The 26391-nt window shown below is 38.1% G+C and overlaps 1 protein-coding gene across 2 annotated transcripts; it reads right to left on the bottom strand.

The window, feature by feature from the left end:
* Nucleotides 1–2023: 2023 nt before the first annotated feature.
* On the bottom strand, nt 2024–22820 carry GPR85 (G protein-coupled receptor 85). Of its 2 annotated transcripts, XR_009155947.1 has the most exons (3): nt 22367–22798; nt 20862–20925; nt 2024–13797 (listed from the first exon to the last, which is right to left on the bottom strand). XR_009155947.1 is itself a non-coding variant. In XM_058189739.1 (2 exons), exon 2 carries the CDS (start codon nt 20743–20745, stop codon nt 19633–19635), a length of 1113 nt encoding a protein of 370 aa, XP_058045722.1. In that variant the 5' UTR covers nt 20746–20925; nt 22367–22820; the 3' UTR covers nt 18871–19632. The 2 variants fall into 2 exon arrangements, 1 of the variants encoding a protein (XP_058045722.1); XM_058189739.1 differs by lacking the exon at nt 2024–13797 and having other exon boundaries at nt 18871–20925; nt 22367–22820.
* Nucleotides 22821–26391: the final 3571 nt, after the last annotated feature.

Below are 26391 nucleotides of genomic sequence, written 5' to 3'. Positions count from 1 at the left end.
TGCAATTAAAGCTGAAGTAGTCTTTGACAGGAAGGACATTACAATAGATGATTCTGTGAGTTAAACTTAGGTCTTGTCGAAGGCGACGGAGTTCCAAGTTTTCTAAGCCTAGGATTTCAAGTCTGGTGGGATAAGGTATTTTGTTGTTTTCAGAGGAATGGAGAACTCTTCTTGTAAAATATTTCTGGACACGCTCAATTGTATTGATGTCAGAGATGTGGTGAGGGTTCCAAACAGGTGAGCTGTATTCTAGAATTGGTCTAGCAAATGTTTTATATGCTCTGGTTAGTAGTGAGGTGTTTTGGAAAAAGCTACATAAAATTAGGTTTACAACTCTTAGAGCTTTTTTGCTATGTAGTTGCAGTGGGCTTTGGCACTTAGATCATTTGACATGAAAACTCCAAGGTCTTTAACGGGATGGGGTCGTCTGTAAGGTAATGTCCATCTAGTATGTACTTAGTTTTAGAGTTCTTTTTCCTATATGTAAGACTGAGCATTTGCTGGTTGAAATTTGAGCTGCCAATTTTAGACCAAGCGGTTAGATGGTCAAGGTCGTTTTGAATGATAGAAGTGTTGTCTGTGGTGTTAAATAGTTTGACATCGTCAGCAAAGAGAACACAATTACTTGAGATATGGTCACAAAGATCATTAATGTATAGAATAAAGAGTGTTGGTCCAAGGACGCTGCCTTGAGGAACGCCACTCTTGACAGGAACAGGATTTGATAAAGCATTGCCAATTTTGACCACTTGTTGTCTGTTAGACAGAAAAGCAGATATCCATTTGTGGAGGGGTCCTGAGATGCCATAGGATGTTAGTTTAAGGAGAAGTTTATCGTGTACTACTGAGTCAAAAGCTTTGCAGAAGTCTATGTAGATTGCATCTATTGATTTGCCTTGATCTAGATTTGAAGTCCATATGTTTTTGCAGTGGAGAAGTTGTAAGTTACATGATAACTTTTTCCTGAAACCAAATTGTTTGTTGGAGAGTAGGTTGTTAGTTTCTAAGTGTGAGGTAATGGATTGGTTGATGATAGATTCCATGACTTTGCAGGTGACGCAGCAAAGGGAGATCGGTCTGTAGTGTTCGACTAAGCTGGGGTCTCCTTTTTTGAGGATGGGGATGACTGTGGCTAGTGACCAAAGTTTGGGAAGAGAACTGGTAGTGAAAGCTTTATCAAAGATAATACTTAGGGGTTCAGTTATATTAATGGAAAGTTTTTTTAAGAAATATGCACATAGACCATCAGGTCCAATAGATATAAACCATCCTGTTGTTGGAGATACATTGAGAAGTATGCTTTACTAAACTATATTCTGCAATGTCCTAAAATTGCTATATTCTGGGGATGATTAACACATGTTAATTTGACTTTGATGAGGATTAATATTTTTTAATATCTGTATTCTTTGGACCTACTTACAGTGTATGGAAATACATGGGTTGACAAAAAAAAAATAGATTTATCATATCCTTGTGTGGGACAGGCATAGAGCTGAGGGTGTCCATTGCTGTGCAATTGGACTCCAAACCCCTATCAGAAAATCAATTATCATAATGCAGCCAAAAATATCAGAAATTGACAGTTGCAATTTAAAGACAAACCAAAGTATAGCATAGATTTATCACATAGGCCCGTGATGGCGAACCTATGGCATGTGTGCCACAGATTGCATGCATGCCACAGATGGCATGCGTAGCCATATCGGTGGGCACGTGAGCTCAGCTCTGGCATGTGCTAATTTTCAGGCCTTCTGAGCCCACCAGAAGTAGGGAAACAGGCTGTTTCCTGCCTCTGGAAGGCCTCGGGGGGGGGGGAGAGGCCCATTTTTCTCTCTCCCCAACCTCAAGAGCCTTTCTAGGAGCTTGAGGAGGGTGAAAACGGCCTTCCCCCCCCCCAGAGGCCCCCAAGGCCAGAAATGGCCCATTTGCCAACTTCTGGTGGGACTGGAAGGCCCATTTTTTGTTCTCCCCAGCCTCCAGAGCCTTTCTAGGAGCCGGGGAGGGGGGGTTAAAATGGCCTTCCCTACCCCACCTCCCCGGAGGCCCTATGGAGGCTGGAAACGGCCCATTTTCCAACTTCCAGTCCAACTAGAAAGGCTCTGGAGCCTGAGGAAGAGCAAAAAACAGGCCTTTCAGTCCCACTGGAAGTTGGCAAATGTGTCAATTCTGGCCTTCGGAGGACTTCCAGGGGGTGGGGAAGGCAGTTTTCACCCTCCCAAAGCTCCTAGAAAGGCTCTGGAGCCTGGGGAGAGAGAAAAACAGGCCTTCCAGTCCCACCAGAAGTTGGCAATACTGGGCCCACTGTGCCATCGCATGGCAGGAGCGGGGTGGGGGAACGGGGGAAGCATGCGCATGTGCGGGGGCAGGGTGCATAGAATTATGGGTGTGGGCACAGGTGCACGTGACACCCCCCCCCCCACTCCTGGCACGTGATGGCAAAAAGGTTAGCCATCAGTGACATAGCCTTTATTAATTTATCAGAAACTTTAATATTTAAAATTAATTAATTAAAGAATTGGGAATTGATGTACTGTAGTCTTTTTACCTAGATTGAGGAGCACTTTAACCCATAGAACAGCCTGCAGGGAACTCGTGTGTACCTGTTTCTTAAGTAAGGAAAAGTAAACGTCTGAAAAAAAGTCTTCTCTAAAGATGCAACTTTTAGGCCTGGATTTCCATATGTTTGAGTTGAAGTTGTGTTGTAAATCACACAACATAGCAGTATATGTCTGAGAAAAATATAACAAATGGGTAGGTGAAGGGCAAACATTCTGTCTCAAAGAGATGCAGGGACATGTTGATTACTCTACAAGTACAGCACTCACATCATACAAATATTTAATAATAGGGCTGCAGGGAGACTTCTACAATTGTCAGACTAATTTCTGCTTATGTGAACCATCCCTTTTTGTATTAGTGTAACAATCACTGCTGCGTTTCTTTAAATAAATTGCACATTGGCTTAGAGAGGTACTATTAGTATTTCAATAACTTTTCAATCAATCTTAGATTTTATTGTCCATTACTTAAGTTCAACACTAATTCAAATCAGAATTTCTTCAAAGTCATGAAACCCTTTGAAATTTATGTATGTATAATCTTAATAGATAAAGTAGAGAGGATAATATTAAAATTACTATATATAATTCCTTTCTATCTTCCTTCTAAATTTGATTCTTCTCCTTCTCCTCCTCCTCCTCCTCCTTCTTCCCCCTCCTCCTCCTCCTTCCATTTTATGAGAAATAATGAATTGGATTTCAGTGCAAAAGGCCTATTGTCATTAAACAGGGTAATATTTGTGGACAATGTGCTACAGTCAACTAGATTTTGAAATCCTTTGAGGCTATAAGAAATCTGTAAAAATAAAATGTTATATTAGTATGGTACAATAAAACAGCAAATGTATCAACTAATGTACCAGCATTGAAAGACATCTAAACAAAATCAGAAGAAATAAACACTTCAATTTACAGAAAACTTTCTAACCCAATTCTACCTTGAACTCTACAAAATTGTGAATGTATAAGAACACCTACTATTCATGTAACTGGAAACTAAAATTCAGAGTCTAGGAAAGAATTGAACTGTCTTCAATTTCATATACGCAGCATTGTATTAACATTGTGGGAGTATTCTAATGTGAAACTTACAATCTTTCTTCATCATGGTATTGCCCCTAAGGTCAATTATATTTACTTTCCTTGAAGGGAATCAGCAGCTAGCAAGTAAGATAAGAATAATGAAGGACAACTCTAGAATCAGATGGAACATCACTCCCAAAACAGAAATAAAGTATTAAAAATATGTTATAAGAATTTTACTTAAGAAAGCTCTTCAAACCATAGAAAAACTGATTTAGTTAACACATAATTCCCAGCTTAGAAAGCAGCACCCAGCTGACCTATGCTGATTTTAAAATGACAATAACAACAGAACCCCAAAGCAAAGTCAGATCTGGTTAGTACTTGGATGGATGACCACTAAAGCTGTTAGGCTAGATTGAGAATTGAAAAAAAATCTTGGAAGACAGCTTTTGCAAACCACTTCCATATTATCATTAAGAAAGCTATATTCATGGATCCTTCTGATCAACCAAAATTGAGTTCAGTTTTAGGGAATTGCTATCTGTTCATGCTAATCATAATGTGGTTGGTTGCTTTTTTATTTGTGCAATATGGAACCTTTCCACTATTCTCTAACATTACATTATTCCAAGGAGGAGTAGCATCAAGATTATGTTCAACCAATCATGATTTCAGAGTCCTGCTTTACCATTTTTGGTTGCACCTAATTTTAGTTAAAATTTGTAGGTTCCATTGATTTCAGTGGCTCTGTTTTAATAACATTTACATCTGAATCAGATTCATTTATTTTGGAATGATGTAAATGACTTATAAGGAACTGATAAACAAGACAATATAGTTGAGCTAACTAAGATGCCGTTACTGATTAGATTTGCATTTATTTTCAAATCATAAGAGTCATGTCACTGGGTGGGAGTGAGTGACATTGAGTTGGCGATGCCCACCCAGGTTTTGTGGCTCCTGGTGTGTGTTTTTTCTATTCAACCTTATTTTTGTCTGTGAGACATGTTGAATGTATCCTTTCCAGACTCCATTATTACAGTAAGTGACTATCACATTTTCCATTCTGATGGTGACAATCGTAGAGGGGTGGTGTTGCTATCTTCTATAAAAAGTCCCTAGATCTGAAAAAGATTAATGTAACTCAAGAGCTTGCTCTACCGGAGACTATTTTCTGTGAACTATCCCTAAATACCACACTTCATTTCCTGATATGTTATAGAGCCCCTGATTATGACCTTGGTCATATGAACAAGCTAACTGCACTATTAAGTGGGCAGCTTCCTGGTGCCATCTTTCTTGGTGACCTCAATGCGCCTCTTATTAATTGGACACTAAATGAATATTCAATCAAACCTCTACATACAACCCTGTACAATGCTGTTACAACTCTGGGGCTGGAGCAGTTTGTAACAAACAACACTAGGCTCAACAATTGCTTAGAGCTCATCTTCTGCAATAGCTTAAACTTGATTTATGGCCTACAAGTTAAAGAACCTTTTTCCAACAGTGATCACAGCATGATTGATTTTTGTCTCAGCTTGGGTCCCTGCATAGAGGGTCATAATGATGAAACTCCGAATTATAACTATAAAAAAGCCAACTATAATCTCATAACGGCTAACTTCTCATCTCTTGATTTGCACCTTCTGTTCACAGGTTGTAATACCTAAGAAGACCATTATAACACTCTCTTACTCGAAGTCAATAGAGTCATTAATCTATATATACCAAAATGTCTTTGGCGTAAAAATAAAACTGCCCTGTTTTCCCCAAAATAAGACATCCCCTGATAATAAGCCCAATCAGGCTTTTGAGTGCATGGCAATAAGGCCAAGCGCTTATTTCAGGGTTCAAAAAAAATATAAGATAGGGTCTTATTTTCGGGGAAACATGGTAGCTACATGTAGAAACTGCTACAAAACCTTATGCCACCAGATAAATGCTAAATGTAACAATCTCCATTGCAGACAGTAGGAGGACTTGTTAAACTCCAACTCCCCCCGAGCCTTCTACAATTTTATAAATGCCAAACTCAAAGACTCAAAATCTATCCCATCCCTAAAAGGGCCTAATGGGGAAGCCTGTAACAATGAAGCTGTTAAGGCCAATCTCTTTAATACGTTCTTCAGTTTAGTCTTTGTCGATAGCAACAGGTGCTACCCCCCATTTCCCAGTCGCATCGTAACGAATTGTCTTACTACAACAGTTGAAACAACACTATGCAACCTAAAGCCATCTCTATCTATTGGCCCTGATGGATTATGTGCCTACTTCTTGAAAAAGCTTGCCACTGCCTTAGCTGAGCCTCTAAACACAATCTATGAGGTATCTTTCAGAACCAGCTCCCTGCCTGACTTATGGTCATTAGCCAAGGAGATATCTATTTTTAAAAAGGGAGAGCCTAGTCTAGTAGAAAATTACATACCAATCTCACTGTGTTACATCACCTGTAAAGTCATGGAATCGATTATAAACCAATCCATCACCCTTCACTTAGAAACAAACAACCTGCTTTCTAACAAGCAGTTTGGTTTCAGAAAAAAAATCTGTCCTGTAATCTGCAATTCCTACACTGCAGAAACATTTGGACCACACATCTTGACCAGGGTGAAGCAATAGATGCAATTTACACAGACTTCTGCAAAGTCTTTGATTCTATGGTGCATGACAAACTATTGCTGAAATTTAGTTCTTACGGTATCTCCAAACCCCTGCACAAGTGGATGGCCACGTTCCTGTCAAACAGGAAGCAAATGGTCAAAATAGGGAGGGTCCTATCAAATCCAGCACCAGTTAATAGCGGTGCCCCCAAGGCAGTATCTTAGCACCCACACTCTTTCTGTTTTATATCAATGACCTATAAAAGCAGCTGCATCCTCTTCATCGATGATGTAAAATTATTTAACACCGCCAACAATGCTGTTGCCCTACAAAGCAATCTTGACTACGTGTCAGAATGGTCGCGCATTTGGCAACTCCAAATTTCAACGAACAAATGCTCTGTCCTACACATTGGCAAAAAAAAAAAAATAGAACATCAAATACAAGTTAGGCGGAAAGGAAACAGTCTCGTAGATGACCCTCACTCTGTCAGGGACCTAGGAGTACTTATCTCAAACGATCTAAGCCCCAGAGCTCACTGTAACAGCATTGCCAAAAAGGCCTTAAGAGTTGTTAACCTTATTTTATGAAGCTTCTTCTCTGGTAACATTGAATTCATTGAATTGTTAACTAGGGCATACAAAACCTTTTCCAGACCAATTCTTGAATACAGATCATCTGCCTGGAATCCACACTGTATATCAGACATTAATATGATTGAGTGGGTCCAGAGATATATCATGAGAAGTGTACTCCACTCCTCTACTCACAATAGAATCCCTTCTGCCACCAGGCTTGAAATTTTGGGCTTGGACAATCTGGAACTGCGCTACCAGCAGTCTGATCTAAGCATAGTACACAAAATTGACTGCTACGATGTCTTATCTGTCAACGACTTCTTTAGCTTCAACCTCAATAATACACAGGCAGAAACAAGAAACCAGGAGTGTCGCGGGGGGATGGACAGGGAAGAGCAAGCTCTGCTGAGCTTGGTGAATTCCCTGGGCTGACAAACCACTGCTGAGGGGTCTTCAGACCGGAACCGTCCTGTAGGGATGGTGAAGAGGGAGAGGCACCTTTTTTGACCAAGAGAAACCGGCAAGTTCCTCAAAGGTTAGAGGAAAGCTCTCCAACTCAGCGGCAGTGGCGGTGGCTACGGCAGCCATCAATAAGCTGGGGCAACCAGAAAAGAATTTGAACAGGAGCGGTGACTTGAGCAAAGTGTTGAAGCCAGGTGAGTGAGCAACACCAACTCACATGAAAATAAATTCATCTGATAATTGAGGAAAAATTTTATGGCGGTGGAACAGCAGCTAAATTAATAAGGAATACAGAACTATAGACCTGAGAGAAATAGAAGCACTACCCCAAGAACGGAGGAAATCTGGAACTTTTTAAATCAAAGCGGAGACCTCAAAAAAAGGGGGGTTAGAAAGAAACCCTTTTTAAAAAAGCTGGAAAAATTTGGGATTTTAATTTAGTATTGGAAAGGGGAAGAAGGGAAGAAGAAGACGGGACATTTGGAAAAGAAGTGGAATGTTTCTGACCTTTTTCTTCTATTATAAATTGGACCTAAATAAATTTGAACATTGATTTTAAATTGAAGCAATTAGGAACTAAGTGGAATATATATAAAAGTTGAACTTGGACAAAGGGAGATTTTAAACAAAAGAAAGAAAGAGGATACTTCTGCTAATTGTTGATTAGGTTGTGGATTCCAAAAAGACACCTTCAGGCAGAAGGGGAAACTACATTGACTAACATTTTACTGTGAAAAATTCCTCTGTTGAAAAGATAAGACTGGTGAGAAAACAAAAGGGAGGTTTTTCCCTGTGTGCTATCTGACTTTGACTTTGAGGATAAGAAGAAATACAATTTTGAAAATACAGAATGGCACAGGGAATAATCGAAATGATGGAAAAAATGCATAAGACTTTTAGACAAGAAATAAAAGAAATAATTTCAAGACCATATGGAAAGCAAAAACCAGAGGAAGTTGGAGCAGCACTGGAACCTACACTAAACAAAAAAACCATGAAGCAAGAAACAGGACTGGAAGACAAAAGAAAAAATGTTGATGTTGTATTTTTAAATAAGGGTGGAAATTTAAATGAGTTCAAAGAGAGAGAGGAAAAGATACATAATGAGAACCCAAAAGGTTACATTAAGATAAACAATAAGAAAAAAGAAACTATTAAGAGAAAGAGGAGAAATAGAAAAATACTACAAAAAAGATTGGATAAAAATAGGAAGAAAGGAAAGAAAGAACAGAGAGTGATAGAAAGGAAGGAAAAAACTGCAAAGCTAAGAGATTCTTTAGAGATCAGTGGAGAAAAGAAAAAAATGGGGGAAGGGAAGAAAAGGAGAGTGGAGGGAAATATAGGGCAAATAAAGGAATTGAAGAAATTTAAGAGAAGGAAGGAGAAAAAGATAAGAGGGGGAAAGAAAAAATAATAATAATTTATGAGTGTGGAGTTTAATATGAGAAAAGTTAATTGAAGGTTAAGATAGCTTTTTTATTATAATGATACTGGAAAAATTATTCTGTAAAACTTTATTAAGTGAATTTATGTTTGTTTTCTTCTCCATTTTCTTTTCTCTTAATGATACACAACCAACAAAATGTTATTGTAATATAAGATATGATTTATGATGATGTTTGATTGGAAGAAGTAATAGAACATAAAACAAGAGGGAATAAAAGGGTTTGATATAAATGGCAATAGAGTAAAGGGGGAAAAGAAGTATTATTAGAGATAAAGATTAAAGATGGGGTCTAAAGACAATTAGATTTTTAAGATGATTGTAAACAAGGAAAGGTAAAATGAGAAAAAAATATATTGATGAAGGCATGGAGAGGATTGGAAAATAACGAATTTGATTTGATATGTACCTGGCAGATATTTTGTTCAGAAAAAATGGTTTTTGTGTTGTCTATGTTTAAAAAATAAAAAAAATTACAAAATATTAATAATAATACACAGGCAAACAATCGATGCAAACTCAAGGTAAACCACTCCAAACTCGATGGCAGAAAACAGAGTGGGCAATGCCTGGAATGTTCTACCCAACTGTTGTTACATCCTCAAACCCTCACAGCTTCAACCTTAAACTGTCTATCGTGGACCTCACCCAATTCCTAAGAAGGCGTGTATAAGTGCACCAGCATGCCTACCATCTCTGTCTTATTGTCCCTATTTATCTGTATTTAATTCCTTTTTTTTCATGCTTATGTTCATACTTATATTTGCTACCTTGTACATGTTCGATAAACAAATAAAATAAAAATAAAATATTATGAATGCTTTATATCATGTAAGCATATTATCTCTTTTGCAACTATGACTTTTTCCCACTTCCTATCTTAACTTATGGTTAAAACAATAAAAATTTGATAGTTTGCTGAATGATTGATCCATTGAAGTGTTGCTGGTAGATGAAGTTATTCATATCATTGCCAATAGAAATTCAAAGTCCCTAAAAATTGACTTTTTCTACACGTAGTACTTAATGACTGTTGAGTTTTCATTACTGTACTGACAATAATTCCATGGCAAATTAATAAAATTAATTTAATTTTACAGTATTTCAGTTAGATGATACTCAAGAGGTTCACGAAACTAAACCACAATGATATACACAGAAAGAACAACAACATCCTCTTAAGTTCTTATGGCTATTGCAGATGGCCTCAGTTCATTGTCTGCTTGATTCAAAAGAGAAATGTAAGATTCTTTCCTTATTTGTTATTTGCTTATTTGTATCCCACCCAGGGTGAAATTCTACCGGTTCACACCAGTTCGGGAGAACCAGTAGTAAAAAAAGGCTACTGGTTCATCCGAAGCAGTATTTCCAACGACCAGCTGTGCCGTGTGAAATCCTGCTTTCTAGCGAATCTAAATGGCGCGGCACAGCTGTTCCCCCCTTGCTGCTCCTTTTTCAACACGAAGCACCTGTTTGGTGTGCACTGTGCATGCGCGCATGCGCAATGTGCATTTGGTGAACACTGTGCATGCGTGTGTGTGCAGTTTGCGTTTGGTGTGCACGGCACATGCACTCACAGTGAGTGTTTGGTGTGCACTATTTATGCATGCGTGTGCAGCGAACTATTAGCAACCCATGGATGATTTTACCACCTATCCCACCTTTATTGTTTTCACAAATAACTCAAGGTGGCAAACATATCCAGCACACCTTCCTCCTCCTATTTTCCCCACAAGAACACTCATATGAGGTGAATTGGGCTGTGAAATTCTATAGTGTCTGACAAGCTTATTTGAAAAATTACTTGCTCAGCCTTCCCTTGCAATTTGAAGCCCTGGAAGTAAGCTCAGTAAGAGGGAGGCTCGGGAGGAGCATATTATTTATTTATTTATTTATTTAATTCGATTTTTATAACGCCCTTCTCCCGAAGGACTCAGGGCGGTGTACAGCCAAAAGTAAAAAACAAACAATACAATATACAATTTAAAATACAAATTAAAAAACTTATTTTATAATTGGCCTAAAAAACTTTAAAATATATAAAACTAAGACCCCATTAAAATTTGTAATAGAAAATTTAAAATTTAAAATCGATAAAATTTAAGCCAGCCCCGCGCGAATGAAAAGATGTGTCTTCAGTTCGCGGCGGAAGGTCCGAAGGTCAGGTATTTGGCGTAAGCCCGGGGGAAGCTCATTCCAGAGTGTGGGAGCCCCCATAGAGAAGGACCTTCCCCTGGGGCTGCCAGCCGACATTGCTTGGTGGACGGCACCCTGAGAAGTCCCTCTCTGTGAGAGCGTACGGGTCGGTGGGAGGCATGCAGTAACAGCAGGCGGTCCCGTAAGTATCCAGGCCCTAAGCCATGGAGCGCTTTAAAGATCGTAACCAAAACCTTAAAGTGCACCCGAAAGGCCACCCGCGCAGCTGCATTCTGAACTAACTGAAGCCTCCGAGTGCACCTCAAGGGGAGCCCCATGTAGAATTGTATATGCCCTAGAATCTTTTGCAATGTATTGTATTTGGATTCTGTGGCATATTTGCTTGGAATTCAAATAGTGTCAGCAGTGGCACCCAGTATTTTGGCTATTACCAGGAAGACTACTTACTTACTACTTATTTCACCTGTTGTATAAAGATAGCACCCATCCCCCTCCTAGAAGAATGAAATATTTTAGGAAATTATTAAAAGGCAGAATATTATATTTCCCCTAATAGAGAAATAGAAATCTTAAGGGGGACAGAAACTCAAAGCTTCAGCTCCCTGCCCCCAGCAGATATTTGGTGCCCATTGAGAAGGACTGGGTCAGCCTATCTACAAGACAAAAGATCTTCAGCCTCAGGGTGATGGGATTAGCCCTCAAGATCCAAACCCGGGAAAAGCCATTAAGACACAATAGGAATTGCTCAATACCCTTTCAGAACACAAGCCTCTTCATTGTATCACCCAGCAAATTTCAACTAAGCTTGAATCAGAAAACCTACAAGGAAAGCTATGACCCCTGCATGGCCCCATGGGAGTCTGATTACAGCCAATAGAATACATTTCTTGGACATGAACAGGAAGCTCAAGGGCAAGGCCCAAAAGAGAGTATAAATAACCCTCACCCTCACTCTCCACTCCATGTGGTCAGCTGCACCAGGACCATGTGCTTGATGGTTCTGCTTCATTAACCATCTTTCCAATCAGCCTCCCTGTTTCCAATGTCTTTCTCCACTTGGAACTGAACCAGATGGATATTTCTTCCAACACTGTACACCAGCCTGTTTATAGCTACCATAAAAAAATCCCTATCATTACTAGGCCTTGAATACACAACATGGAGTCATTCCGAATATGACTGAATATTTGAGTTAGAGATCTCCATTTCTGAAGTTTAAACAGACTTGGAGACAGTCGTCATTCCTTAACAAGTAAGTAACATTGGTTCAATGTTGGCAGAAAATTCTGCCAACATTGAACCAATCTGAAAAGCCCTGACAGTAGTTGGAAGATATGAAAAAGTAGGGGGAAAGGTTTCATAAGCAACAATGAAAAACAAAAAAACCTCACACAGATGTTGGTTGAGGCAATTATCATACTTAATAAAAATATAGATTTGTATCTAAGTTTCAGCAGACGCTAGTAACTACAAAAGCTGGTCTCTATTAATGAAATGATAAATGAATGCAAGACCAAGACATTAAATTATCCCATTTAATCTCTTGATGGAAAAGAAATGGAAAGAGAATGAGGTGGGAAAGAGAATAATAATTTAATTTTTCCCTGTTCCTCTCATAGTAACTTCCAAATAAATGTCTAAAATATATAACTGGTCCTTGATTTACAACCATTCAATTAATGATTATTTGAATTAATGATACAAAAAGCCATTTATGATCTAAATTGGAATTTACAATCACTGCCTCCACCCCTGCAATTATGTGATCTCAGTTTGGGCACTTGGCAACCAGCTCACATTTATGACTGGTTGCAGCATCGTGAGGTCACACAATCATGATTTTGACTTTTTTCCCAGATTACAGCAAAAACGTTATTTGTTAAGTTGGATTTCTACTTATCATAAAAATAATTGTTAAATTGGGTCCAGTCACATTATGATTCAACTAGATCATGTATTTTAATCTTAGGAACGGTACTAGATACGATTAATGTCAGTAGTATTTTAATTTTAAGTTACATAACAGATAACTGGTTTTTATCATAGATTTTATTTGATATGTATTATTTTATTCTTGAATTTTTAATTGTATATTTACTGAGTGGTTTTTTTATTTGTTCTGGCCTATGGCTGTAATAAACTAACTTACTTATTTACTTACTTACTTACTTACTTACTTACTTATTGACTACAACGATTTACAACAGAAATCCCAGTCCTAATTGTGGTTGTAAGTTGGGAGTACCTGTAGTTTCTATTTGAAGATGTAATATGCAAGAGCATCAGAAATAAACCATGGAATTACAATGAAAGAAAATGAACTCTTTATATTCAAGCTTCAAAAAGAATGGGAGCATTTAACAAGACTAGGACAGTATTTCTTCCATCTTCAAGCTGTCATTTATTTAAATCACATACTGTGAAATATTGGTGTTACTGTCATAAAAAAGAATCTACTGAAAAATTTGGAGGTAGAATCATAATTTTTTTTGCAAGTGGAGAGAAAACCATACGTGTAGAAAAATGTAAGACCTCCTACTTTTAAACAATTGGTCTGATAAAAATGCGAGAAATAATTTCATTAAGTAGAAAGTGATGGCAAAGTCATACAAAACAATAGTGATCCAAAAAATTGTAGGCAAACCAGGATGGTTTGTGAGGAAAAATAAGCAGGCTGAAAACATGATTTTAAAATATATTAATTAAAAAGTAAACCTGCTTAGAAGTAATGAGATATTTCTATACACATTACTATAGATCTGCTATTATTTCTTTTTTGGAAAAAGTTCAAAAAGATGATGGATGATTAGTTTAATTTCTATTGTAGTTAACTGGATGTACAAATAATAGCTTCCTTTGAGCTTTAAGCTAATAAAATATTTAGTACTTGATATCTATCTTTAGATGGTGAGGATCAACAGGTGTCAATATTTGGCAGAATGTCCCTGCTGGCATCTCATTCTCTCTGAAATGAAAGATTGAAAAAAGAAGGGAAAAATGAATTCTGTTAATTCTAGTCATAATAATTCGATCTATTTGTTGCTAAAACAGGTTAAACATAAATTCCTTATACTCTTTAAGTATAGTCACATTTTTAAAAAGCTGTTCTGGAACACCTGAACTTCTATTGTTTTTTCTGTGAATAAGTTGCTATTTGTGTTGTGGGTGAATTATGGAAAATGAACCTCTGAATAAGCAATGTAAAAATTAATATAAAAAATTAATATAAATTTTTATTGATCAGAGCCACGGTACTTAGAATGCAGTACTGCAGGCTAATTCTGCTGATCACCAACTGCCAGCAGTTTGGCAGTTCGGGTCTCACCAGCTCAAGTTTGACTCAGACTTCCATCCTTCTGAGGTTGGTAAAATGAGGACCCAGATTGTTGAGGGCAATATGTTGACGGTTTAGAGAGGGCTGTAAAGCACTATGAAGCGGTATATTAGTCTAAGTTCTATTGCTATTTATTTTATAAATGTAGCATAACATAAGACTGGACTTCATATTTCTTTGCATTGCCATTTGCTGAACATAACTGTAAGCTTGTGAATAGCCAACCATAACGTATTTATAGGAAGAAGTCATACACTTTTAGATGTGTACAATTAAAACAGGCTTAGTTGATTAATCAAGCACAATTGTAATGGTAATTAAAGTTTTCTACAATTAATCATTAGGTCTTAGCATCTTTGTTAACTACTACGTAGATCAAAGATATTCTCACATGCTCCAAATTTAATGAATAGGAAACTCAAAGATGGTTTTTTTATTCTACCCAAAGATAGCAAAAAAATATGCCTGTCAAAGTTAAGCATTTTAATGCTTTTTCAGCTGTCAATATAAGCAAATTAAATTTATAATTAAGCAAATTAAATTTATAATTCTCAACTCAAATCATTATTTGGGCCTGTTTTTTGTATTTTAGTTGCAGGTTTGTTAAAGGAAAAAAGTCTTAAGCACTTGTATATTGGGAAAAAATAGTTTAAAAATCTGTTCTTTTATCAATTTATGTTATTTCACCTAATGTCCAGATCCAGAATATCAGAAAATGAATGCTTTGAAATAGATGCCTTGAAATCTATAAAGTTCATTATTTAATTTGTTAAAAGCCAAGTTAACTCAATTGAAACATTAACAATAACAATATATACTGTGTTGGTGCAGTGGTTAAAATGCAGTATTGCAGGCTAATTCTTCTGACTGCTAGCAGTTTGAGTCTCACCGGCTCAAGGTTGACTCAGCCTTCCATCTTTCCAAAGTCGGTAAAATGAGGACCCATCTTGTTGGGGGCACTATGCTGATTCTGTAAACCACTTAGAGAGGGCTGTAAAGCACTATGAAGCGGTATATAAGTCTAGTGCCATTGCTATTGCTATACCAAGTGTGTTGACTGATTATATTTAACTGGAAAATGGGCCGGGGTATGTTTTGTGGGTCTAACATAAGTAAAATAAATGAAAGCATCGTTCACACTGAGGTTTTTCAAAACTGCAAATTGTTTCTTAGGAACTACCAGACAACATTCAGATGAGTTAGGCTTGAAAGCTAGTGGTTAAAGATTCTACAGTCTACTACATGTGGTAGGCAGGGTTTTATAAGTCTGTCTTACAGGAATATGCTAAAAGCATGTGTCTGAACTATTAAAGGAAGTTCAATTATACAAAGAGAAATTAACTGATGCTGTTTTGTATAAAGGAAAACCATAAAGAATAAGAAAGCAGAATGAGAAACTGAATTTCAACAGGCTTATACTATCTTTTTATTGCCTAAGTCAGAGATTTTTCATTTTATATATATATTTTAATTATCTGAGAGTAGGGACAGGACTCAAGCAGAGCTGTTTTGCTCAGAGACACTTCCCTTTGAAGTTCTCACTTCTTCCATTGCACTCTCAGAAGATGAAGCATACTAGCAGTTTATGGAAATGTGCTCTGGCAAGGTATTAGAGTTCCTAAACCGAACTGTTCATTCAGAAATTCTAAACAAGGAAAGTTAATTCTTGTAAGCAATAATTTTTACACAAGAAAATATTTCAAGTGCCTAACTCCCCTCATCTAATCCAAAGTGTTCTTTTTCTTTTTCAGGGAGAGCTGCATCATATGATTGGATGGAAGATTCCCATGGAGCACTGTTTCTCAACCTGGGCTGGTTTCTGAGGAGTGGACTTCAACTCCCAGAATTCCCCAGCCAGCCAGCTCTGCCAGAGCTTCCTTTGAAGACAACATTGCATTCTCTGCATAACTAGGCTCAGTCCAAAGCTACATGTTTATGTCTTTCTTCGTAGTTTAATTCATAACATTATGATCTTACATTCCCATTCTATGCTGGGGTGGGGATGGGAGGCAAAAATGCTGACATTCAAAATCTAACATTAATGCCAGACTAGTATAAAATGTGTCACTTCAGTGGCATACATCCTTTTTAGCAAAAAGTAAAGATCTTACAGTCCCATAGTTATAAGAAAGCAGGCTTGTTATTTGCTCTCTGCTCCTATTTGTGCACTAATTATAATAGTAATCTACACAGGCACTTAAATTCATGTTAAGCATATCATCCTTTTAGAAGATGTATTTAAATGTTTGTGTTACAATGCATTTTGTTAATCAAGTAATAATGAGATATTAAAATACCATGTTTTGCTTTTAATTTTATTTTGTGTACCTCTGTCCATCTTTTGGGACCAAAATAAAAGCAACTTTATTGGAAACATGTAACAAAAAATAAATAAAAACTGGGTTGCAATCTAGTTCCATAGTTGCTCAGACTGTATAAGACTGAGTTGTTAATTTTTCACCACTGTAAATTTCCTTCCTAAACCAATAAATGGTAAACAGTGCCCAGTTAGCTTTTCCAAATCATATAATCAAAATTTTAAGTTTCCCATTATTTGCGCCATCCGCTGAATAAAAGAAAGCTTAAAATTTTTGGCCTTTGAAATGACTGCATTTGTTTGCATTTACAATAAAAACTGTACTTTTATTAAATTGTTAAAATGTGAGAATGATATCTTATGAATATAATTAATGTTCAAAACTTAATGGCTAATTCATCATAGCAGCCAGATTTAAATAGAATAGCTTCATGTATCCTTATTACATGGAAGAGAAACTTTTTATTTCTATGCTGTTAGCTCCTCAAAAAATTTCTACTTGAGAATTACCCTTTGAGATAGACATTTTGAAAACTGACCTATGAACCAGTGCAGATAATCATTCATAAAAGTTTTGTTCCATGCATGTAGAGCAGCCAGACACAACAGCACTTGAACTATTATGAGGGGATTTTCCAAACCTTTGCACAGATATTTAATCATGTAAATACACACAGTACAATGGGCATACCCATAATCTTTACATGTGGTTATTTGAATGGATAAGCCAAAATATTCCTATACCAGTCTAGTAAAAAAAATGCAAAAAAGAGACACAATGTTCAGGAATTATAAGAAAGCCAGTTTGGTCTGGTGGTTAAGGTCCCAGGCTAGAAAACAGGAGACCGTAAGTTTCAAGTCCTGCCTTAGCCATGAAAGCCAGCTGGGTGAGTTTGGGTCAGTCATTCTCTCTCAGCCCAATCCACCTCACAGGGTTGTTGTGGAGAAAATAGGAGGAAGATGTGTTGGATATGTTCACTGCCTTGAGTTATTTGTAAAAATAATAAAGGGAGGATGCAAATAAATAATACTATTGGAATTAGACTTGATCAGACTTGTATCTCAGTACTCGAACTGTATTATGAAGTTCAGACAATGAAGTGGCATTCTGAAAGTTCACGCACATCGTATTTTGGAGATTATGACATGAAATGTTTTTGCACTGATGAAGATTCAGTATTGCAGTGTTTAAAACTACATGCTAAATTTAGCCTTTGAACCCTTTGAGAATGAAGTACAAATGAGATCATTTAAAGGTGCTGTTAGGCATTCAATATTTAGTCCCTAATCTGTAACTGTATTATTTGATTATATGTGTGTTAAAAAATATTATTCCTGGGGTATCTAATTATGTATATATTGCACTTCAAGTATTACCATAACTGAAAATATTTTGGGATAACTAATACGAACTAAATGTTCTCTGTATTAGATTTCAAATACCATGTAACGCATCTAAGTAGAACTGACATATTCAAATGATAACAGGATAATTATGAGAATAGTTGAGAATATCATTTATCAATTCTGGGTCCCCATTATTCATGCATTTTACATGTTGGGAATACAGTAACTTCAAAGAATAATAATCCAGAATGCCTATGTTCTTAATAATTCATGCTCACTTAATAAAATATTACTAATAATCATAATGAAAGGATGGTTATAAAAGTGGAAAAATGTAAAAATTTATTCCAAGGAAAATTAACAGGCTACACAAATAAATTTTGGTAAATGCAACTTTATATTGAAATCCACACATCTGTATCTTAAAGAAGGAAAGATTCACAGACTCAAATGTCTTTCTAAGGTACTAGAAATCATATTATATGCTTTCACAAGTTAAAATTGAAATAATTTGAAACAACTAATACACCAAAAATGTGCAGAAAGTATCAACAAGACTGTGCCTTCAGTAGAATAATGCTTTACACATTGTGAAAGTTATCTTACTAAGGCTGAGGTCTTCCCATGACAGCTGTCTTAAAAATATAAACACACATAGACTGCCTGTGTTTCTCAGAACAAACTAGAATGGGCAACACATTTAGAGTGGCAAAAAATAATATCATCCTAGCAATAGGCATACTGATGTGGGGGAATCATGGAATAAAAATAGGATTTAAGTGATCTTTCATGCATTCCCAAATGACAGACTAGAGTGACCAATTCATTTTTCTTTACTTATCTGCTAAAATACTGAACAAAATGGAAGATACTAGATAATCCCTTAAGGCAACATGTGGTATATTCCATGTAAGGATTACTTTTTGACATTACAATTAGATAATCTCATTTATGTTGCCTATCTAATCGATATCTAGCTTTTGAAAATATAAAATGGGTCTAATCAATATTAAATCAAATTACACTTTTTAAAAAAGACATAAAAAGGAAACAAACTATCAGAGAATACAATTATATGCATGTAATATTTCATCCAAAATGAAAGAATTTTAAATAAAAAAGAATATACTCAGAGAACATTAAAAGTCTTTAATTAAAACAAAAGATGCAGGGAGGAAAAATCTAGAAAACAGAACTGGCTTTGGAATGTTCCTCTAAACAAACAAAGGATGAAAATTCAGCACTACATGGCACATCATTTCCCATCAATTACAGGACTTCAGTCAGTCCCTAGATTTTAGTCTTCAAAAAAATAATAACCATATGAAATAGCTGAAAGGTCATCCAATGCCTAAAATTAGTTTTATCAACATATTAACCTTATGTCAAACTTAATTGATTCAGATGTCCAATGCTAATCTTTGTGATGATCTTACTTTACGTCATGGTATATATACAGCATTTAGTGCTGATATATTTAGCACCTGCTACTCTGAATCATTACCTAGATTTCAACCATATCAAAGCATTTTAGGGCAATGGCTCAGTCCTTTATCCTTAATTATAAACCTCCCCAATGGTCAACAGGAATAAATTTAGATTTCAAAATAGGATTTAATGATGAGCTATTGCAAAGATGGCAGAATATTGTTGCCCAAATCCTTACAATTGCTGACATTCCTCTTTTAATGCTGTTCTCTTCCTTCTCCTCTTCTTCTCAAGACATGGCAACAGTAACCCCACAATTGCTTAGTAGAGAAGGGTAGTGTTTTCACAAGACTAAAGATTTTACAGATGCTCCTTCATATAACACAATAAGGTTCCCTTGGTAACCTGGATTTTCTGCAGTAAAGAAGGGTTGTGCTGAAACAGCGCCTCAGCTCTCTGTTGGAGAAAATGCACACAAAAGGATTGATTCCAGCTTGGGCAAAACTCATCCAAACAGCGGCTGTTAGAAATCCTCCAGGAACCACAGGGCCTCTTGCAAAAACTCTCCAGTAGCAGGCAACCAGATAGGGCCCCCACAAGGTGAGAAAGAGGAATGTCATTATATAGAACATTCTACTAATTCGTTTTTCCATTTTGAACTCATCCAAGACAAGTAGCCTTCTCCTGCTTGTGGTGTTGGCATTTTGCCGGATCCCCAGCAAGGTAGGTGGCGTGGGGCCCCTTCCAAATCCGGCCAGCCAATTTGCAGCTGCTTGACCACTGGCTCCAGGACCATGAAATGTCCAGTTCTGGCTCACCGCAGCAACAAACTGAACTGGCTTCATTTTCCTGCGATCATGAACAAAAAAGATCAGCTTGAGGTAGACAAGCTGTGTGGCTAGAAGGATGAGAGCAAGCAGCAGCATGAATCCCAGCGAATCATTGGCTCTAAAGGAACGATGCTGAAAGGTACACTGGTCTTCCTCCCTAATAAAGGAATACGTACCCACATCCAATACTGGAGGGAAAGCCATAGCTACAGATAGGGTCCACACCATACAGATCACTGCCAAACAAGTCCAAAAGGACAGTCTTTTTGTATAAAAACGGTGGTGGGCAATAGCTAAGTATCTGGTGACGCTTATGCAGAACAGCATGAAAGCTGTGTGGAAACAGGACAAAACACCCAAGAAGGCAATTACTTTGCAAGTGAGAGTCCCATACGTCCAAGATGATCCATTTTTCACGGAAGTAAAAACAAATGGGAAACAAATTGCAGATCTGAGGATATCTGAGCAGCAAAGATCCAAGAGGAAGTAATAAGGAGCTCTATGCAAGGACTTGTCTTTAATAAGCAAAATGGAGATAAGGAGGTTCCCTACTACACTGACTCCTATGATGAATCCCAGAGAAGTCAATTTCAAAAATGCTGTTAAAGGGGAAAGATTTTGCAAAATGTTGTCAGCTGCATGGCTGTAGTTCGCCATAGATGGATGGAAGATAAGAAGGTTGTCTTAGTCAAGTCTCATGATCTATATATATGAATAACAAAAAAATAGATCCATACATCTTACTGTGAATGTATTCCAAAAGCAGGTCTGACCTGGAATTTAGTTACATAGTACGTTCTCTTTTCTTCCATCAGATTCATCATGCCATCAAGATATCTGGAAGAAAAAAAAATCAAGCCATTAGGCCTTAAGTTAACATATAAATAATGCTAGGATGTGCTAACCAACATGTTAATTTATGGAGAGCCAAAGGAAGTTGCAATGTTGAGTACTATTATTTGTTTGAGGGAAATTCAGTGAGAACTGCACACCTACTACGCAATGCTTTAGGTTTACTCACAATCCCTCAGATTATTTACAGTCAATTCTCTGGGCAAGGTAAGAAACCTTTACTTTCCTTATTTCCAAACAGCTGGATTCATACAAGATAATTCCAAGCACTGTTGACAATGGTATATTTTTAAAATAAAATGGGAAGGAAGTCTGTTGAATAGCTTTGTCATGTCCACCTTTCTGTTTACATGATGTGCTTCAAGACAGATGTTGGGCTGGCATGGAATACATCCAAAAGAAACCCTGCAGAATATATGTTTTCTAACTCAGCTTCCAAAATGATATAATCACACCCTGCTAGTTTATCCACCTGAAAAAGATAACAGAAACACAATCTTTCCAGTGATTTGGGTTCAACCCCTCCTCAGACTTGTAAATAAATGCCTGTGTTAAGAGTTGACAGCCCTGTGTTTTATGGGCTTTTGTGTCCTCTTATGATATGGAGGTGGGAAAAGCAGAGCAATACTGAATATATCCAGGGAAATAGTCATGTGTGTCTAGGAAACATACTCTAGGAATAACATCTCATTCAGACCTTTCCCACCCAGGTTACCACAAAATGCAAAGATCCATATTTGGACTATTGAACTTCTGAATTTGTTTTGATGCTCTCTCCCAGAAACAGTTCCTGGACCTAAAATAAAATGTCCTGCTACTTCCAGGGATTTGGGGAGAGCCATTCAAGGCGGCGCAGGCAAGGCTGCTTGTTCACCCCTTTCCCTGTAGTATTCCTCCTCCTCCGCCCTTGCTTCTCAGGTTTAAAACATCGCATCCAAGGAAAAGCCCTTCCACCATTCCACCATCCAGGAATTTTGCCTGACTGCTGCTGCTGGTCGGTAAACAAGAACTCGATCGGATCACGACAGCATTGTTCCAAAAACAGACACATCAACACGAACATGCAGAGCCTCCATCAATCAAATAAACCCACCGACCCCGCGAAATATGCTCCCCCCGACCTCCAGTCCCTTCTTCCATGTACATCGACACCGCGTCGAGAGGCCAGTAGATGCACAGGGTCTGCTTTCAGAGCAAAGTGCTTCACCTGCTGTGGACATCGGCTCTCAGGCGCCGACTTTTCCCTTCATCAGCTGATTCAAAAATTACTCCCCCCCCCAAGAAACCACCATAACACCGGATCAGCTTAAAGAATAGAGGGAGGGGGTCCCTCCAACCCCGCTCCGACTGCTACGTCGCATCTCCCCTCCTCAGACAGATAAATCCTGGGTCACACACATACACGCGCGCGGCGTTCCCCCTATACCTGTAGGTGATGGAGTAAGGGGAGATAAAAAGAAGCGCCCCCACCCCGCCCCCTTCACTGGATCTTCTTATTTCTACTTGCTGGTGTTTTCATGCCTTGATTTATTTCTTTATTTCCTGAGCTCCTCGGTTGCTCAGGCTCCAGAGTCAGCAGTCTCAGCCGGCGCATGCTCAGTGAACATCCTTGAGCGCCTAGTCTCGTCTTCCCCGTCGCAGCCACACAATCTCTCCCACTAACGCAGCAGCAGTCAGTGCTCTGTCGCCGTCGCCCCGAGGAGCACGCGCAGCTCCAGGAGTGGCGGGAGCAGCCAGGCAAGAGGCCGAACGGGAAAAATGTCCGTGCTGCCGCTGCAACTCTTGGCTCGGAGTCCTGCTGGCACTTTAGCCCGATAAGCCTGGAGCAGGTGTGGCTTGCTTGGGAACTCGCCTGTTTTCAGTCTTGGAGAAGCTCCCTCTCCCTTCCCCTCTCCACGCCCGCCATCTCCCCCACGCCGCCCCCATTTCGTTCTCCTGATGATGACTGCATTGTTATTGCACTTGGCAGAACCGTGGTGGGAGGAGGGACAAAAGATGGGGATGCTCCCTCCTTCTGAATTCCTCCGATTCCCTTTTTGGCAAGGAAGTGAGGAATCTTCGCAACTATTACTTACAACGACATGGTATTTGATTTTTTTGAATGGTAAAAAACTGCAGAAATTAGGAAGAGAAATTCAGGAAAGAGACTAGTCGGGGCCCATTATCTGTTATGCCTAAATTCCCAGGATTTCATGATTTGTCTCATTGGGGGATAGGAGATCTAGTTATCTGGACATCAGTTGTGGCTCCAGCAGTAGTGAAAGATACAAATGGAGCTGTGGAATTGAAAGGGTTCTGGATTGGACTGAAAGTGCGGACTGGGAGGGAGGCGGGGAGAAAAGCAAAGACCATTTTTCTGGAAATGGAGAGTTTGGGCCCATGTTAAAGGCAGGAATCATGACTGAATTTATCCTCATGCTTGTACCCCCAAAAACACTTTCTCCAACCCCCTTTCCTCTGATTCAAAGAAGTTAATGAAGAAACAGGCCCATGATTCAGCCACACGTAAAATAAATCAATATAGTACATGCTTCAGTTGTAATTTGTTAGAGAAAAGTGCTAGTAATGTCACGGGCTGTAGTGGCCTCACTGATCGGCAGTGTAGGTTTGTGTAGCTGCTTGCCTCTTTCTTTTCTTCCCTGGACCCTCCTTGCTTTGAAAGCAGAGGTTTCAATTTTGCTGGCAGCTACTAAAAGTGGGAATACAGTACTAAGGCTCATCACCAAGAAAGGCAAAACACTTCGAATTAAGAGTTAATTACTGAGCCAGATTCAGCTCCAGGTAGCTCCATGGACAAACACTCCCACTATGTTGACCGATCTTTAGTAATAGCTTCTGACTCTTTCAAGTGTTGGAAGAAATATCCATCTGGGTTCAGTTCCAAGTGGGGACAAAGACACTGGAAACATGGAGGCTGCTTGGAAAGATGGTTTAATGGTGGCCAGGATCACATGGCTTGAGATCCTGAACAGAAAAGGGACCGAGATCCTGTGTGCTCCCTGGTTTTATGCTTTTTCTGAGCTTTGAACTTTCTGGGGCACAGGAAGAGTATCCTGATTGGTTGTCAGACTCCCAGGGGGTGGGAGTCTTAGCTAACATTGTAGGTTGTCCCTCAAGCTTGCCTGAGCCTTGCTGGCTGATGTAATCTTCCCAGGTGCCATGTGGTGAGATGGGTAGAGGCTAATCCTATCATGTCCTGAGGACCATGTCTTAATCCCATCACCCTGGAGCTGAAGGTCTTCTGTGTTGTAGATAAGATGTCTTTTGTCTTTCTGGGGCTATTAACAAAGGTGGGGGCCGCTTTCCAAGAGCATGTTTCTCCTTTTCTCATCCAGGAAGGTATAATATTCTGCTTTTTAAAATATTTCCTAGAATATTTCATTCTTCTAGGAGGGGGGTGGGTGCTAAATTCCTACACAAGGATATTTCAGTTAACTTTTTGATCCCTATCTATAAGCATTATCACTTTTTCTCATTCATCTTCCAATGTTATCACATATCCAAAGATACAAGTTTTTGCATGCTGATCCCTGCCTTAAGGGAGAAGACAGCCTGTATTTGGCCAAAATTGACTGATTATTTTATTTATTTTTTTGTCAAACACAACAGTGTATATAAGTATAAGCATGAAATAACCATACAAATTGGATACAATCAAAGGGAACATTAGGACAGGAACGGTAGGCACACTGGTGCTCTTATGGACTCCCCTTACAGATCTCTTAGGAATGGGGTGAGGACTGATTATTCTTGCAACATTGGGTTGTAAATCCATGTTAAAGTCATATATTTTAATTTTCCCCCATAGTGACCAGCCTTCTCAAAAGTACACTGGAAAAATAGTTGTTTTAGAAATTCTCCTATTGGTTGTCATTGAAATGAGTTTGTCTAAATTAATGATACTTTAGTACATTTTGAAAAGCATATGTGTACCGTGTTTCCCCAAAATAAGACCATGTCTTATATTTTTTTGAACCCTGAAATAAGCGCTTGGTCTTATTGCCATGAGCTAAAAGCTCAATTGGGCTTATTATCGGGGATGTCTTATTTTGGGGGAAACAGGATATGTGTCACTGTGGATGACAATTTGAAAAAGTTAAATAGAATTAGACTTGGCTAGATCACAGTCAAACCTTTGATGAAACCCAAGGGAAAAGGCTCTCAAACCTGGAAGCCAGAAGATAATATATTTTTCTTTATGTTTAAGCACACATTCTCAGAGAATGATAGGCCAATCAAAAGAAGTTCTTTGTAGTAGGTTTTCAGTTTTTTCCCCCAAAGATCATTCTATTAAGCTGCAAAAAAGTTAATATAGTCCCAGTGTTTGGTCACTGAATATATGAACAGATAGTACTTAATGGGTGTGGTGAAAAAATACAAAGCTCCATTCTGTTTTACAGCCAAATAGTGCATTGACAAGAAGAAACTATTTTTAATACTGGTGATGATTATAAACATGTGAACCTGGCCTAAATTATAATTCCTAGATTATTGTGAGAAACTATAGTTCAGTGAGCAGATATATGTTTTGTTTATTGAAGGACCAAGTTCAATCAGTGAAGGCTGAAGAAACTTCAGCTTGAAAACCTAGAGTATATATCAGTGTTGACAAAGAAGTGGCAATCAAATGCCCTTTACATATTTTAATTTATGACTCTCACAATTGATTCAACTCATCTAAAGGAAACAGTTGCCTACTATTTGTGAAATTGAACTAGGTACATCAAAAGTCAGAGTATGTTTGAAGCCTGGGTAGGTTAGCTGGAAAGGTAAGATAGTTCCTGAATTTGAAAGGTTGTTAATGCCTTGCTAAATAAGGGGAGAAATCATACTATTGTATTTGTATTGGGAAAAGCATTTGACCACTGCCCATTTCTGGAAGGTCAAGGGAATTAATGCTTGGAAGAATTGTCTGGAATGGCATCTTGCTTGAAGTAGATCAGGTTTTATGCTGGCTGCTTTTTGGAAGAAAGTGAAGACTCAGCTCTTCTGGAGGGCATGGGTTGAGATGCCTACAGGATTGGTAATGTATTTTTTTGCTTGATGTGTTGCTTGTTGTATTTTTACCTTTTGGAATTGCTTTTTATTATATTATGATCTACCAAGACCTGAATAGACAGAGGCAGAATAGAAATCAAATAAAGAAGCAAGTAAATTTTTTTTTTAAAAAAACCTTTGTTCCTAGACTTAACATAATTTTTACAACTCAGCAGCACTCTGCTTCTCTGAAACCTGGCTAAATGAGTCAGTTGATGATAGCAGCCTGCATATTCCAGGATTTCAGATAAAATGATCAGACAGAATTGCTGAAACATCTGGTAAAAAGAAGGGAGGGGGCTTATGTTTATATATCAACGACCATTTAGAGACAGTAATTATCAATTGCAAACCATATTATTCCCCATGTGAGTTTTCCCCATTTCTTCTTATTGCTGTGTAAATTCCTCCACA

Source organism: Ahaetulla prasina, chromosome 7 (assembly GCF_028640845.1).
Source record: "Ahaetulla prasina isolate Xishuangbanna chromosome 7, ASM2864084v1, whole genome shotgun sequence".
Lineage (NCBI taxonomy): Eukaryota > Metazoa > Chordata > Lepidosauria > Squamata > Colubridae > Ahaetulla > Ahaetulla prasina.
This window is presented reverse-complemented; position numbering and strand designations above follow the sequence as displayed.

What these genes read in the sequence shown, in the direction of transcription:
- GPR85 (XM_058189739.1), bottom strand. Translation starts at nt 20,745, where the DNA reads ATGGCGAACTACAGCCATGCAGCTGACAACATTTTGCAAAATCTTTCC.